We start from the raw sequence: 16234 nt of genomic DNA on the forward strand, positions 1-16234 counted from the left end.
CACACACACACACACACACACACACACACGCATACACACACAGTGTCCTAAACAGTTTGTTCTCTGTCCTAAAATAAATAATTAGGTTAATTTTGTTCTCAGTGTTTCTCTTCAGTTTGTTTAAACAGAATACCAGTTTACCCTCTTGTTGATGTCGCACTTCATGTGGAATTTTTTTGTTATTTTTCTGCAGAATGTGAACTGACAGAACTGTGATTTGATATTTGTTGTTTGTTCAAAACTACCTTTCAGAGAAAAGTGCAATACTAATGTTTAAAATACATTGAGTAAGATTAATAATTTATTTTATTTTCTATTTGATTTATAGCAGCAGAATTATATTACTCCGTTTTTTCTATATTCTATTGTCTCCAAAAATTGGGGGAAAAATGTTCAAAAATTCATAAATGCATTAAAGACATTTTGAGGGGTTTTCTTTCGTCCTGTACCGAACTGGGAAAAAAACAAACCGTGGCTTTGAAAACCAAAAACGTACCGAACTGAAAATTTTGTGTACTGTTACAGGCCTAGTAACCAGAAGTAGAAGGTATTTTTTCACTGATACAGAACATAAGATATGGTGCAATAATGGTACAGTAAAGTATGAACTAATACCTGGAGATATAATAGATTCAGTGATGCATGGTTGACAATTTAGGGATGTAAAGAAAAACAAAAGTTAAGATAGTTCCAAAAGTAGAAGGCAGTTAGGTCAATGAAAGTCAAAATGATGTTGTCAAAATGTGTGAGATCAGAAGATGACTTGAAAAGACATGGAAAATGACTAAATGGACAGGAGTTGGAAAGTCTTACATCCATGTCCTCACACAGGACTGATCCAGATCCATACTGCAGGCGGCACTGGTGGGAGGCGCTGTACAGGACACCAGGAAGCACAGAGTGGACGGACAGTTTGTCCTGGGCGGGAACGTCGTCCAGACACCAGCCCCAGCCTCGACTGTGAGAGGGAGGAGACACAGCACAAACTGAAACCACCATTTCAGCACTCAAAGGAACGGCTGACACACTGGCTGCAAAATTATCTATCAGACAAACACTTGAGTAAATAAATGAGTAATAGATTAGATTAGATTTCTCCGAAAATTAGGGATCAGCGACAACACAATACTGAATGTACATAGGAAAAGAAAATTAGAACAATAACTGTAAAAGCAGTAGTGAAAACAGGCAATTGCAAGGACTAGTACTAATAAATAATAAGTTGTAGTAATAGTAGTAATAATAATAACAAAAATAATAAGAACGATTTTATGTGTATACATAATTTTATAATGGCAGAAATAACAGAAATAAGACTAACAATAGTGATAAGTAATCATAATAATAGTCGTAACAAGAATATATAAGTAACTAATGAGTAAGTAATATAAGTATAAATAACAGACGTATGTTAGTAATAAAAATAAGCAATAAGAAAAATAATTTAACTACAAAAAACATGCACACTGCAATAAACAACATTGCACAAACTGCACCGTCCCACTGGTAGAATACTAGTATTAGTACCAAATACTTGGTTTTTGCCAGCGTAGCCATATGACATTAAAGTATGTGGGTTTGTGGTCAACACTGGTGCTGCAATCCCATTCAAAATGCTGTAGAGCGTGGTATCCCCTCCCCCTCCCCACACACTAGGGGTTGTCAGATCCAGCATGAATGTCACTACTAGGAGCTACCATGGCAAGCAACGAGACCTATATCGTTCTAAATACCGGTCCGGTGAAACTGTAGGCCCGGTTCTCAGTGGCTCTTACTGGGTTAGGGTTAGGGTTAGGGTTAGGGCACAGGCTGCAGGAGACCACGGGACAGCCAGGCCTGGTGAGAATGTGAATTTAATGATATCACTTATAGCAGCTCTAAAATCCAACTAAATCGATGAACAGTGACTATTTTACAAAAATGGGAAAGAGAAATGAACATTGTAATCGCAGAGGACATGTGGACAAAGGCATGGGAAGTACATTTTTCGTCAACAAACTCCAGCACATGGCGTGACTTTGGTTGGAAAAACCTTATCCGTTTTTTTTTATAACACCTAAACAAAAGTCCAAATTCAGTACTGTTTCTGCACAGTGTTGGAGAGAGTGGACAGGCTACAGCAGATCATGGGCACATTTTTTGGTTGTGCCCACTTATTCAGCCCTTCTGGTCGGAGGTATCAAAAATAATATCAAAAACACTGGGCTTTACCATCAGCTGCTCTTTTACACTACTGTATCTTGGTTACTTCCCAGATGAACTGGATTCAGACGATATTTACCTCCTAAAGATTTTGTCGACATCAGCTAAAAAAGCCATAACAAAATGTTGGCTACAGAAGGAACCACCCACAAAGGAACTTTTCATTTCAATTGTAGAAAACATTAGACTTATGGAACGCATGACTTTCACCCTGTGGCTCCAGCAGGAGCTGGGAAAAAGGCGCTGGAGAAAATGGACAAACTTTACAAACTGTGACAGTACTCATGAAAAAAAAAAGGCTGAAGTTGTATGCATGTTTGTTACAATTGTCATCCCCAGACCTCACTTTTTCATTCTTGTTCTGTAAAAATTAAAATGCTTATAAATAAAAAGTTTAAAAAAAATAAAAATAAAAAACAAAACAGTGACTATTTTAAGTCAATAAAAAATGTAAAAAAAAAAAAAAAAAAAAAACCAAAAAAACACCATTATGTTTCATATTTATTAATTTTACTCTTTTAGTCTATATGTAGAAATGCCTCAACCAGAGATTAAAATCCATGTGACACATGTCAAAGAGGCTGCTTGTGTAGCACTTAGCAAAAGTCATGAACATGAGATGACCTCACTACTGACTATTGAACAGCTCCAATTAAAGTGTTCTCCATGAGTGGCTCTGGACTCTGCTTCACAGAAGCCTCTGACAAAGGCAGCTTCCTGGAAACACTGCACCACATAATAAACAGTTTTAAGGGTCCACATAAAAAGAGGTGAATTCTCACATCATATATATGTTAACCCTTTCATGCATAGTGGTCACTACAGTAGACAGCTGTTCTCTTGTATATTCATGGATTTTGTTGTTTTAGTTCCATATCAGCCAACACAGTGGACACTCACTCTGCAAAAATCTAACTCTTACCAAGTGTATTTTTCTCATTTCTAATTCAAATATTTCATCACACTTAAAATCAGACAGAATCGCCTACAGAGGAACTTTTCAGTGAGACATAAGAACTGATTTACAGACAATAGATCTGGAAAATCTGATTTCAAGAAATCTTACCAAGATAATTTTCACTTGTTCTGTTCGCAGATTTTTTTTTGCTTGAATTAAACAAAAAAAAATGTTCCTCTGTAGGTAATTCTGTCTTATTTTAAGTGTGATGAAATATTTTGACTAGAAATGAGAAAAATACACTTGGTAAGATTTACATTTTTGCAGTGCATGCACCATCCCATACACTGCAATTCATACTGTTACTGTAACTTTACTGTTCTTGATAAACCTGATCTGCACTAACATGTTTGAGTAGAAATCAGTTGCTTGTTATTGTTTTCAAACTGTAATTAACAGGGTTTGGTGGGTCTTTTGCACATTATCTCCATGAAGTGAGCAATGACTAGTATTAGTGTGTGTTAAAATGTAAGAAAACATCAGATTAGCTGCATTAAAAATGTTTTTATTTCATAGTTTTCACACAGTTTATCAGTAAATATATTTCTTTGCTTCAAAAATTAAATGCATGGTGTCCAGCTGAGTGGACATTTTTGCAACTCCATGAGAAATGGGTTCATAAAAACAATTTCAATCACACTGTTTTTTTAATGCCTCGAGGAATAAAAACACTCACGAATAAAAATCTTGATTAAGGCTCTCATAATTCATGCATGAAAGGGTTAATTATGTTGAGCGTAGCGCCATGTGGTAACTGTTCAAACTTGGAACGCAGATTACACTCAATAACAAATTAAATGAATGTGAAATTAACAGTTTGCTCTTTTTTGGTGTTTTAGGAATTCTGTGGACATTAAAGGGCTGCTCTGTTGTAAAGATCGGCTCAGTATGACCTCTCCCATTCCATATATAATAATAACACCTACAGACCAAAGCTCTGAAGCCAGTGCAACAACTGAGCTGACACACAATCCAGGCATTGTCCAGTAGCAGCCAGTGAAAGAGATGAAAGAAAGAAGGAAAAATGTGGAGAAATACTGGCATTTAGATGAATGACATTTGAACTATCTCCATAGTCAGCCTTTGTGTGAAGCAAATGGCCAACACACATGACAGTAACTGTTGAAGATGGATGAGCCACTATTATGGGGGTGGGCTTTTCTCTGCCCTTTATAAATGGGCATCTTTTCTATTTTCTTAAGCACATGCTGATCTATGACACACTACACGTGGCTCTGATCTGTTCACATCAATATGACAATCGACATCACAGGTGTCAAACATGTGGCCCGGGGACCAAATCCGGCCCGCCAAATGGTCCACTCCGGCCCTGGGATGAATTTGTGAAATGCAGAAATTACACTGATGATATTAACAATCAAGGATGTTGAAATCATTTTAGGTCAATTCAATCTCAAGTGGGTCAGAACCAGTAAAATACTGTCATAATAACCTAGAAATAATGAAAACTACATTTTTTTCGCTGTGTTGTAGTGTAAAAAAAAAAAGTAAAATTACACAAAAATGTTTACATTTACAGACTAGCCTTTTGCAAAAAATGTGAATAACCTCAAATTTCTTAAGAGAAGTATGTGGAATTTTAACAATATTCTGCCTTTTATTAAATGTTTTGTGTATTTGTGGATCCACTGTGATCTGTAAGTTGTGATGCACATGTATAAATGATAAACTGAGGTGTAATATTGTTAAAATTGCACTGATTTTTCTTAAGAATTTTCCGGTTCATATTTGTTCATGTTATGGTCAAGTACGGTTCGTAGATGTAAACATTTTCATTACGGAATTTGACTTTTTTCACTCAAAAACAGAGAAAAATACTTTGGAGTTGACATTATTTATAAGTTCTTATCCTACTATTTATATTATTTTACTGGTCCGGCCCACTTTATATCAGATTAGACTGAATGTGGAACTGAACTAAAATAAGTTTGACACCTTCAGTCTATGCTGTTCTACTCTATACAACTGGCCTTTGAAACACACTCAAAAATCAGTTTTCTTTTACATATTTGAAGGTTTTTCAAAAAAGTAATGCAATAATTACTTTCCCTGGTAACTAATTACATTTATGAAGGAGTAATTCCATTACTAATTCAATTACTTTTTTGGGGAAAGAAACTAGCAACTATAACCCATTACTTTTTAAAAGTAATTTGCCCAACACTGCCCTTGACACTGTCCTTGTGGTTCTGGTTCATGACCCATTCCAAGGCCAAGTAAAAGACCTGTATGCAAAGACAGAGCACTTGCTTTATCCTGAACCCGAACACTAAAACCAGTCGCCTTTGTCTTGTGAACTCCCACGGGCATAAATACAGACCCACTGGCCTTTTTTCCACAGCAGACTTGAGAAGCTGCAACACTTCAATTCGCTTAATGCCCACTAAATGAATTCCAGAAGCTTGGAGCCGAGAAACTGGAGCAAGTGTGGTGAAATATTTCAGACATTCAACACATGTTCTGTCGGAGTCGGAGTCCCACTGCATGTGTTTGAGAAGCAGCTGTAGAGTGTTCTGGAGCGGACCAGTTAGAAGGAGCCAGAAGAAAATAGGACTTGTGTGTAGACAGTAAGAAAATGTGGCATTTACACTGTATGGACAAGCCCAAGAATAGAAATACAAAAGCCATCATTTGTTCTAATTATTAATCACATTTAGTTATTACATTGCTAATAATTGAACAAACTAAGGCTGCAGGTTTTGGTGAAAAAGTCATTTTTAAATTATTGTGGGCAATGTATTCATTTGAGTTCTTACTTAATTAGTTCAAAAGAAAATGAAGAGATTAATAAAGTATAAAAAATTAAATTGGGCCCTTCAGAGGATGGCAGACCCCCCCCCCCCCAAAAAGAAAAAAAAAATAAAATAAAATATAAGTGGTATTTTTTAGTGATGCTGCTTGTTTTCTCTAGACTTCATATAATTAGCTGATGGAGGGTTTATGATTCTGAACTGCTGTAGGTTATGATTTGGCCATCACCATGTTGGAATTTTAGAGCTGGAAGTGATCATATATTGACAAAAGGCATAGAGGTGGGGGAGCACAAGGGTCAGAAGTGAGCTAATGCTAAATGCTAGCTACTGATTTGTGTGAAAGGATTGAGGTGTTAGTCTTTGGGAGCCGGGGCTTTCTGGAAAAGCCTCTAGTGGTATTGCAGCTCTAAGACACCGCCAAGTTTCATACTGAGGTCATAGTGCTTAAATTTTTTTTGACTGATGGCAGAAGAGTTGAAAAGTTTCTTAAGTAGTTAATCTGAAGAATATTGAATGATTTTGTAGTCATGCCTAAGAAACTAAATAATGACAAATGGCATGGACAATTGTTTGTTTTTTGCATTTTCTTTATAAATGCACTTTTTTTTTCTTGCGCTTTATTCTGTTGGTGCCTTGACCAGTGAATTTCCCCTTTGAGGGATCAATAAAGCCTAATCCAATCTAATGTAATAATTAATTAATTAGCATAGAATGTAGGTAGAGTTGTAAATAATTTAAGTTGTAACTAATTAGGAGGTAATTAGTTATAGTTTTTGACTGGTTCCTTGCCTTTTGTTGCTGTGTTGTACTGCTTTTTACCCCCGCCAGGAGGTATTGTGATCACTTTGCTTTGTGCGTTTGTTTGTTAGCAAGATAACTCAAAAAGTTATGGACGGATTTGGATGAAAATTTCCGGAAATGTTGATACTAGCACAAGAAACAAATTATTAAATTTTGGTGGTGATTGGGGGGGGGCAGATCAGTGCCCCCCCCCAATCACCATGATCTGCCTTGGCAGAGGTCTGCGCTCTCCAAGTGCTTTTCTAGTTCTTCTTCTTCTTCTTCTTCTTCTTCTTCTTCTTCTTCTTCTTCTTCTTCTTATTATTATTATTATTATTATTATTATTATTATTATTATTATTATTATTATTATTATTATTATTATTATTATTATCTGCACTCTGCTTTTGTTGCTTTTTTCTATTTTGAAAATTGTGACTTTTTCTATTTAAATGTTTGTGGTTCTTTTTAAATGTCTGCTTCACTATAGACCCTGTGGATCGGAATTTCGTTCTGCATGTCATATGTTGAATGACATTCAAGAATCTTGAATCTTAAATGTGCATTATCTTCTGATTTCATGACTAACCCTAAATCCAACAATACATCTGAAGATGTCATATTTGGCTCTGAGAAACAGATTTTAACTGTTTTCTGACATTTAGTTAAATTAGTCAATCCCCCATGAGCCCCAGGCACATTATTGTTTTTCAGCTTTTTCAGTTATTTCAATCTGTGTGAAAAAAGAGAAGGTCCAAATGCCCATTCTGGTAACATGTTCATCTTGACAGAACTCAGAAACAAAGGTGAAAGCAAAATATTCTGGTTTGAAACTTTAAATGAACATACACCTTGAACATGACACAAAAATATGTCACGAAGGACTGAGTTGATGCAGTGTGTGTTGCACTCACTCTAGGAAGCGGGTGATGTACTGGCGGCTGCAGCGGGACCACCTGGGCAGGGAGGTGCCGTACAGGAGCTGTGGGGACATGACAAAAGGACGCTTCCCAATGGGCTCACAGTCATTACCGTTGCCATCATGCTGAATCCCAAAGCTGTGACACAAGAGCACATCCCACAGAGAGGGAAATTAAAGTGACAGTCCACAACAGAAAACACAGCTCAACTCCAGCTCAACCTAAAGACACAAATATGTGCATCATATTTTACATGTATTTCCAATGAGCCTATTCAAGTGAAATTTTCCCCCGATCTTGGTACGCACACAAAACATCTAAACATTAAAGTCCATATGAAAATAAAGTTATGTGCAATAAAGTGGAATGAAACAGGAAAAAAGTATTGAACACACTAACAGAAATTAATTCAATACTTAGTGGAGAAGCCTTTTGTTTGTAATGATAGCTTCAAGGCACTTTCTATATGAAGTAACTGATCGCCGGAAGTATTTAGGTGTGACTTTGGCCCATTCCTCTACACAGATTGTCTTTAAATCTTGAAGATTGTGAGGGGCCCTCTTGTGAATCTGGATCTTCAGATGCTTCCACAAATGTTCATTTAGGTTTAAGTCAGGTGATTAACAAAGCCAGTCCAACAAGTTGGTTTTCTTTCTCTGAAACCAATTCTGACTTTCCTTTGCCGTATGCTTTGGATTGTTATCCTGCTGGAAGATCCAGCCATGTCTCATTCTCAGCCTCCTGGAGGATGGAAGCAGGTTCATCTGAAGAACCTCTGTGTACATGGCTCCATTCATTGTTCCTATGAAGTCTGCTAGTACCACAGGAGGAGAAACAGCCCCACACCAGGATACTTCCACCTCCATCTTCACTTGGTATTGACCCTTTGCACGTTACGTCACGCTCTGTTCACGCCGCAAACAAGCGCCATGACGGACGGCGGAAGTACCAGACTGCACACTGGATGGCATACTGGCTAATATCAAATTTGATCGGAACGTTTTTGTTCATGTTAGTTTTTTTAACCCTGCTTTACACGTACAGTGGTTGCACACAACAGTTCCATCTGTGGTTTCAGCTGGTTCCAGACAGAGCCTGGATCTGATGGACCTGATATTACAGATAGAACAGGCTGTGTTTGTGTCCATAGCACATTAGCTCCACCAAATGCTAGCTAGGTGGTAGACTGGGTTAACTGCTATGAACCACTGTGTTCCAGTGGCTGTCATCAGTACTTTCAATATTAGCTCTGTTGTTGTAGTGTCTGCCTTTTATTTACCAGCTCCACTATGTTCTATGTCCTACTGTTATTGTCCTGATGCTGTTTCATATGTTATAATGGTGGAACTGTACATATGACTGTGTGTAGATAGTAGAAAGGCAGACACTTCAACAACAGAGCTAATACTGTAGGATACTGATGACACACACTGACATTATTACACAGTGTTTGTTAATTAGAGCTGATTTTGGTTCCAGTCTATTTGAGTTTTGATGGCATGCTGGGGGAAACATGTTAAAAACATACACAGCTAGCTAGCTAACGTTAGCTGTATCTTTCCTTTACCATTCTGAGAAACATTCCTCTGCCGTGAGCACAGTACAGCGACTCAGTAATTTAACCTGAGACTAAGAAGTGGTATCATCGAGACTTTAGTCTGCTTTTAGATCTGCACCTGTGTATGGGGACACTCTATTTAGAACAGAATGGGACAGATCATGTGCATTAAACTCCAGTAGACTGGAGGATTTTGCTAGATCCATAAACACATGAGGAGGCAGAAGGTATGGGTCGGTCGCTAGCTCTGCTATCCCTAGCTTCTCCAAATAGCGTTCTTTGTGCTGTTCAGTAAGGTGAGTCACTTCGCAGGACAACTGCAAAACTTTATTTTCAGGGCCGGTAGCCATAATCCATCGCTCATTCGTTTGTTTGTTGTGTTGCTTTTGCCATCCACCATGGCGCTGCACCCCTAGTCATGTGATAACTGTGACGTTGGTGCAAAGGGTCAATGGTGTTATTGGGCTGATGTGCAATGTCATTTCTCTTCCAAACAAGGTGTGTTCTGTAACAGCCAAAAAGTTCAATTTTGGTCTCATCTGACCAGAGCACTTTGCTCATGTTCACTGGTTTTTGCAAATGTTGTTTGACAAACTGTAAATGAGCTTCAACGTGTCTTATTTCCACTAATGGAGTCTTGCAGGCTGAGCATGCTCAGAGGTCATGGTGGTGGAATGCACTGCCGACTGTCCTTTCTGTCACAGTTGTACTTACTGCCTCCAAGTCTTTCTGGAGCTCTTTCCTAGTGGTCCTTGGCTCTGTGACTACTCTTCTAGGTGTCCTTCTGACTCCATGATCACAGATCTTGCAAGGAGCTCCTGTGCGTGGCTGGTTAACGGTGAAGTGAAGTTGCTTCCACTTATATAAATATTACTGTTTTGAATAATTTTCATGTGCCGTGGCAGCCAGTAGTTTACATTATAGCTCTGTTAACGTACCTCTTTTTTTAGACAGAAAACAGCCACAGTAAAACCACAAATCACTTGTGTTTTTTGTACGGTTTGTGTTGTCAATAGCTGCACTTCAGATTCAGTTGGAATTGTCCAAACAAAGTTAAGAATTGTACCTTTGTTTGTGCCCTGCAATGAAAGTTGAGGATATGCACTGCCTTTGTTCATTGGTAATTGACATGTCAACTGTCCACATCCTCCACTTCCTACACAGCTTAACAAGTGGATACCCTTCAAAATTAAAATAATTTTGTAATAATAATAATAATAAGTAATAACCATAATTAAAACCCCCAGTGTAGAAGAAACGCTGCCATTTCAGCATCAAGCGTCTTTTTTCTGAGCTGTGGAGTGGAGAAAATAGCATTTCAAATTTTAACATTTTGTCACTTTCTTAGACTCTGAAAGTGGTTTCTTATGGCTTTCATCCTCAACTCAGCCTTAGCATCAGTTTTCTTCTTTGTGGGAGACTGGCACAGAGACTTACTACGCCCTCTAGTAGTCACATACAGCCACAAAGACACATCAGCCACTTCAGCTATTGATTATTTTTGTAACTGATTAATCTATTAATTATTTTCTTTGATTCGATTCAATTAAACGATTATATAAATAGGCAAAAAAATTGCAAAAGTGTGAAAAAGACATCTGAAAATGACAAACACCTCGTTTCAGAACCAGCTGAAACAACCACAGATGTATAAAAGTAAAACAATACATAAAAATATCGACATAGAAATAACAATAACATAAACCTACCTATGTGTCAGTCTATCTGTCTTTTAGAATTGTCATATTTGGAGCCCTTGTTTCTTTCCTTTCTTTTTCAAAGTCATTTTGAACCTTAAACAGTTACTGCGTGCATGCCTGGCCTCAGTCACACACTGGATATTCCTCCCTATATTCTGCTTGACACTTTGTGTTGATCTTGGCGTCATGCGCATCACAACACAGCACATGGTTTTCATTTGCAGTCACTCATTTAACATACACAGTTTAGTTTATTTTGCATTTCTTTATTTTTTAATCTGACATTGTAAATATAGGTGCACATGTATTAACAGTGTAGGGTGACAATTAAATTATTTGTTTTGTTATATTAATCCTTGGTTCTTTTGTTTGAGTTACCGTGTGGAGTGTCCTGATGTGGGGAAAAGGCGTGGCTAAGGGTGGAGCAGAGTTATATACTGCAGCCGCCTCGTTGGAAGGAACCATGGGCTGTGTTGGCATGGGGGGGGGTTTAATGTTATCGGGGCTTCAGTTGTATTTAGCTCTAGTTAGTGTTCATTTTGTTTTCCCCTTGTTTGATTCATGGTTTGGCCAAGCCACTATATATGTTCCCCTTTGTCTCATCTTGTTGGGTCAGTTTTTGTCAGTTTGTTTGATACCTCAGTTTGTGTTCTCAGCCTTAGTTGCTTTTATTTTTGAGCACAGTTCTATTATATTGACCTCTTCTATATATTCACTTGTTAAAACTATCATTTGTAATCCTTTTTTTTAATAACTTTGGGTAAATAAAAACCCACTTGTGAAACTTTAGTCCTGTCTCCTGGTCATCTTACTGCTTGGTCCCTGACAGTGAATGTTTGGTGGTGGTGGGAGGGGCCATTTGGCCACGCCTCCATCAGCCTGCCCCATACACATGTAGTTTAACACCACCAGTGTGTGAATGTGGAGTGAATGAATAATGGATCAAAACTTGTTAAGTGCTCCGAGTGCCTTGAAAAGTGCTATAGAAATCCAGTCCGTTGTTATTATTATTTTTGAATATTTTAAAGCAAAAGCCAAAATGCTACATGTAACACATTTAAAGTAAATTCACTGTAATAAGAGCCAGTTAAAGGAAATGTCAGACTTCAAAAAGGTGTCCATGTGTTTGTAATGCTGGCAGTGAACCTTACTTGTGTCCCAGCTCATGTGCGACAGTGAAGGCCAAAGGGAGGCCGGTGTCCTCGCTGATGCTGCAGCTGCGATGTGGTTGACACATCCCAGCCACATGGGACAGACCCAGCGTCTCACAAGGCATGTTGATGGCAGCACAGATGTCCTTCCTGTGAAAAGGAGAAGGCTATCCCACATCAGAAGAAAAAAATGACAGCAGCAGAGGATGGTGTGAAGTAATCAGGTGATGAGCAACAAATAAAGCAGCATGAGGTAACAACGCAAGAGATGATGAAGATAAAAACAGTCTCGTTGCTCCTTAATATGTTCAAATTGATGCTGTGGATTGGAGTCAGTTTTTGCAAATGCTGAATGAAGCACCATGATTATTCCAGGGGATGAGTAGTGAGTGATGTAGATGTAGATGTAGAAATCTAAAATGTCTGCTGAAAATCATTTTTCTTATAGAAATAAATGTCTGTACCCTGTTAACTTAGGTTCTCTAGTAAATTGGATCTAGTTCTTACAATTTAATGCACTCGGGTGAACTTTTCACTGTGTGTATACAGTTGCGGAAAAAATTATTAGACCATCAAAAGTCATCAAAAACAATGGTTATGCAATCAAGTACTAACTCCCGTGTGTATCATGTGACTAAAACAGACAGAAAAGAAAACATGAAATGCCTAAAAGCACTGTTTTTGTCAGTACAATGACATAGATATTGATGTTAGAACTTAAGTGATTTTGGTTATTATCTATAATACATGTTAAATGTATAGATATCAGCTCTGAAATTAAACTCTTATGAGCTATTTTTGTTGTTATCATTATATTTGTTCAAACAAATGTACCTTTAGTTGTTCCAGGCATTAAAATGACCAAGAAATTGAAGAAAACAAGGGGTGGTCTAATAATTTTTTCTGCCCATGTAAGTGGTTCTGTTTAACATCTGTGTGATCTTTGCGTTGAAATGAGTATTTTCACCTTCTTGGATACCGGCTTACCAATAAAAACAGCTTCTGAAATATGACTGAAAACATTTAGTTAGCTAGATTTTCCATTTGTGGAGTAAATCTCTATTCATCACTTCCTAATTTTATCCGTTTGGTGTGAAATTCTGTCATAATTAGCAAAGAAATTCAGTTAAATCCTGTTTTCTTTATAAAGTTCAAATCTAGTCAGACTTGGCCTTGAGAATCTATACAAAATACAACACTGTCCTTTGCTCCTTGGTGCAAGTGAAGAAACATCTTCCCAAAATAACCGTTAAGAATAGTAGAAATCGCAAGGAGAGAGAGAGACAGACAGACAGACAGACAGACAGACAGTCAAACAGACAGAGACAGACAGTCTTAAACATACAGATGGTGTCTGCCTCCCGGACCGAGGCAGGAGGTGGTTCCACAATCGTGGATCTTGATAGCTGAAGGCTCTAGCCCCCGTCCTACTTTTGGAGATTCTAGGGACCACCAGTGCACCTGCATGTTGAGAGCGTAGTGCTCTAGATGGATTGTATGGAACTAAAAACTCTTTCACATCAGTAGGTACCTGGACATGAAGGACTTTGGAAGTGAGGAGGAGTATTTTGAAGTCTATCCTAGCTTTTACAGGGAGCCAGTGCAGAGAAACCAACACAGGACAAATATGGTCTCTGATACTGGTTCTAGTCAGTACATGGGCAGCAGCATTCTGGATTAACTGAAGAGTGTGTGAGGACTTTTTGGGACAGCCTGAGAAAAGTGAATTACAATAATCTAGTCTGGATGTAATAAATGCATGGATTAATTTTTCTGCATCATTCTGTGTTAAAATGTGCCTGATTTTAGCAATATTACGCAGATGAAAAGAGGCAGTTCTAGAAATCAGTTTAATGTGCAAGTCAAATGATGAAATCCTGATAGAAAATAATTTCAAGATTCCTCGCAGTGGTTTTTGGCTTCAAGGTAATGCCATCTGTGGTGACCACTTCGCTGGACACTGCACCCATAACATGTTTTGGGCTCAGCTGAAAATTGTTGGTCAACCAACAACATCATCTTAAAGGTGGGGTCCGAGCAGTGGCGATTTCTCATAGACTGCAAGGGAAGCTCAGCTTCCCCTAAAATTACATGGTCAAATATGTTTGGTTGTGTTGACATTTCATTGACTACAAATGTGTTAGAACACGTTCATCTCACAGATGAGTTCGTTCAGAATCAGCTTTGTCACAAATCATCGGACTCGATGTTGTTCACTTCTCATCCATTCCCGTGTCCCTGTTTTCTCATTCGATCTCTGCTCAGTGCATTTGCCCGTAGACGCTCAGCGTCCATGCACTTCAATGGGACTGAGTGGAACAGTTTTTTTCATTGCCTCTAAACTGGACGGTAATTGGATAAATGCCACGACGTTGTCCCGCCCCCAGACGCCTGGCATCTCTGAGGGTGAATGGAGCTGTGGGCGGAGCTCGGCTGGGCTGGACGCCAGGCTTCCACATGCTGATTGGAGGATCAGTCGAAAAGCTGAATCCCATTTGATTGACAGCTGTTTTGAGATCTACTCCTTCACTGACACAGTTCAGTTTAATACCGCCGCACATTGTGCTGTGAAATCAGACAGAAACCACTACGAAATTACTTGTTCATTTCTTGCACTGGAAATAAAACACACTCATTGTACTTCCTTGTTTCAATTTAACGTAATTTCAACGTTTTCTTGTTTAGTTGGTATGATAAGGTCACTGAGCATTTCCTTAAAAAGGAACGGAGGGACAAATTTATGTTTAAATAACTAGACCATTTTTTTTTATGTAAGCCCACAATGAGCTTCCCCTCTCTGAAAGACGAGCAGCTGCCACTGGGTCCAAGATCTTAGAAAAACAGTTCGACCAAGCCACATTTTGAAAATACTCAATTCAAAAGTCTAAACCCCTTTCTTCAGACGTCCCCCCGAAGCCACGCCTCCGGAGTACTGGCACGCACAATGCTTGTTCCTGAGGGTTCACGAGCGCTGCACAGCAACAATTCACCTGGTGAGGGTCTGTCCCCGGCTCGGGCTCCGACACCAGCTACGGCCTCAGCCCCAGCTCCGACCCCAGCTCCGACCCCAGCTGAAGCTCCGGCTGGTGTATCCATGCATACCTCCTTCAGTCTCTTTCAACCCCCCCCCCCCCCCCCCCCCCGCTCTTCCAGAACAGCCCCAGTTCAGACCTATATGACTAACATTACATTTCTGACTAATTTATGTTAGTGACTAAACAGTTTACCGGTGAACTTTCCATCCTAATAAACTAATATAGCCAAGCTCTGGCTCTGGCTGTGTTTCCTGTACAAACGCTTCCAGCCTCTGAGAACGTACAGTTAATGCATGAAGAGGGGTACGCACAGAGGGGGGGGAGGGGTGAATAGCAGTTGAGTTTGATAGACATATCACTGTTCAACCATTTCGAGTGGGCGCTCAAAATGATTGGATGGTGTTTTTTTCAGTCATGTCTGTTCCACAGGTGACTAATTTTTTTATTTTTGAGTTAAAGCATTTAATTAATTAGCTGTAATCGGGATGTGAAGAGGATTTTAAGCAATATAGTAAAAAATGCTCCAGAAAAACATCTCAGACCCCACCTTTAATATCTTTACTGGGCCTGGCCAAGCAGTCACGGACTTACAAAGTGACTGTTCATTGGGCAATAACTTTTAAACCAGATAACTTACAACAACTTGCAATACATATTTCTGCAGGCTTTTATAAGTACTTTAACATGGTTAAATGAAATGGTTGTCTTAAATAATTTTTAAATATGAAATTAGCAAAAAACATGCTCGGTTACGGCACTGTGAGAAAAGAACATGACCTTGGACAAGGTTTATGCAAACATGCATAACATGCTGTTCTTGCTCAAATTTGGGGCAAATGTAGTTTGGATATGATAATAAACATGTTAAACTATATTGAGGCCAAAAATTGTGACAAAATACTGAACCTCCTAGATTTTATAACTAAAAGAGTACAGTTACAGACTTAAATGCTGGTTTGGTTACGGACTTACAGAAATGTTTGTTTATGTGAAAACATCACCTTTACCTGAAAAAACAACTAAAATATGTACCACAATATTCTTTCATTATAAAAAAAAAACATTTTAGATCACAGATATATATATATTTTAATTGTTAAAATAAGTTTTAACAGCAATACATATGAACACAATTAAACATTGCGTAACTTCAAAA

General features: G+C 38.4%; 1 protein-coding gene across 1 annotated transcript in view; it reads right to left on the reverse strand.

Annotated features, from left to right (window-relative positions):
- The window catches only part of adamts7 (a disintegrin-like and metallopeptidase (reprolysin type) with thrombospondin type 1 motif, 7), a 125339-nt gene that overhangs the window by 68333 nt on the left and 40772 nt on the right, over window positions 1-16234 (reverse strand). The window contains 3 exon segments of the mRNA XM_030128758.1: window positions 814-958; window positions 7629-7772; window positions 12044-12193. Of these exon segments, the coding sequence (XP_029984618.1) occupies window positions 814-958; window positions 7629-7772; window positions 12044-12193 (439 nt within the window).

Source organism: Sphaeramia orbicularis, chromosome 3 (assembly GCF_902148855.1).
Source record: "Sphaeramia orbicularis chromosome 3, fSphaOr1.1, whole genome shotgun sequence".
NCBI lineage: Eukaryota > Metazoa > Chordata > Actinopteri > Kurtiformes > Apogonidae > Sphaeramia > Sphaeramia orbicularis.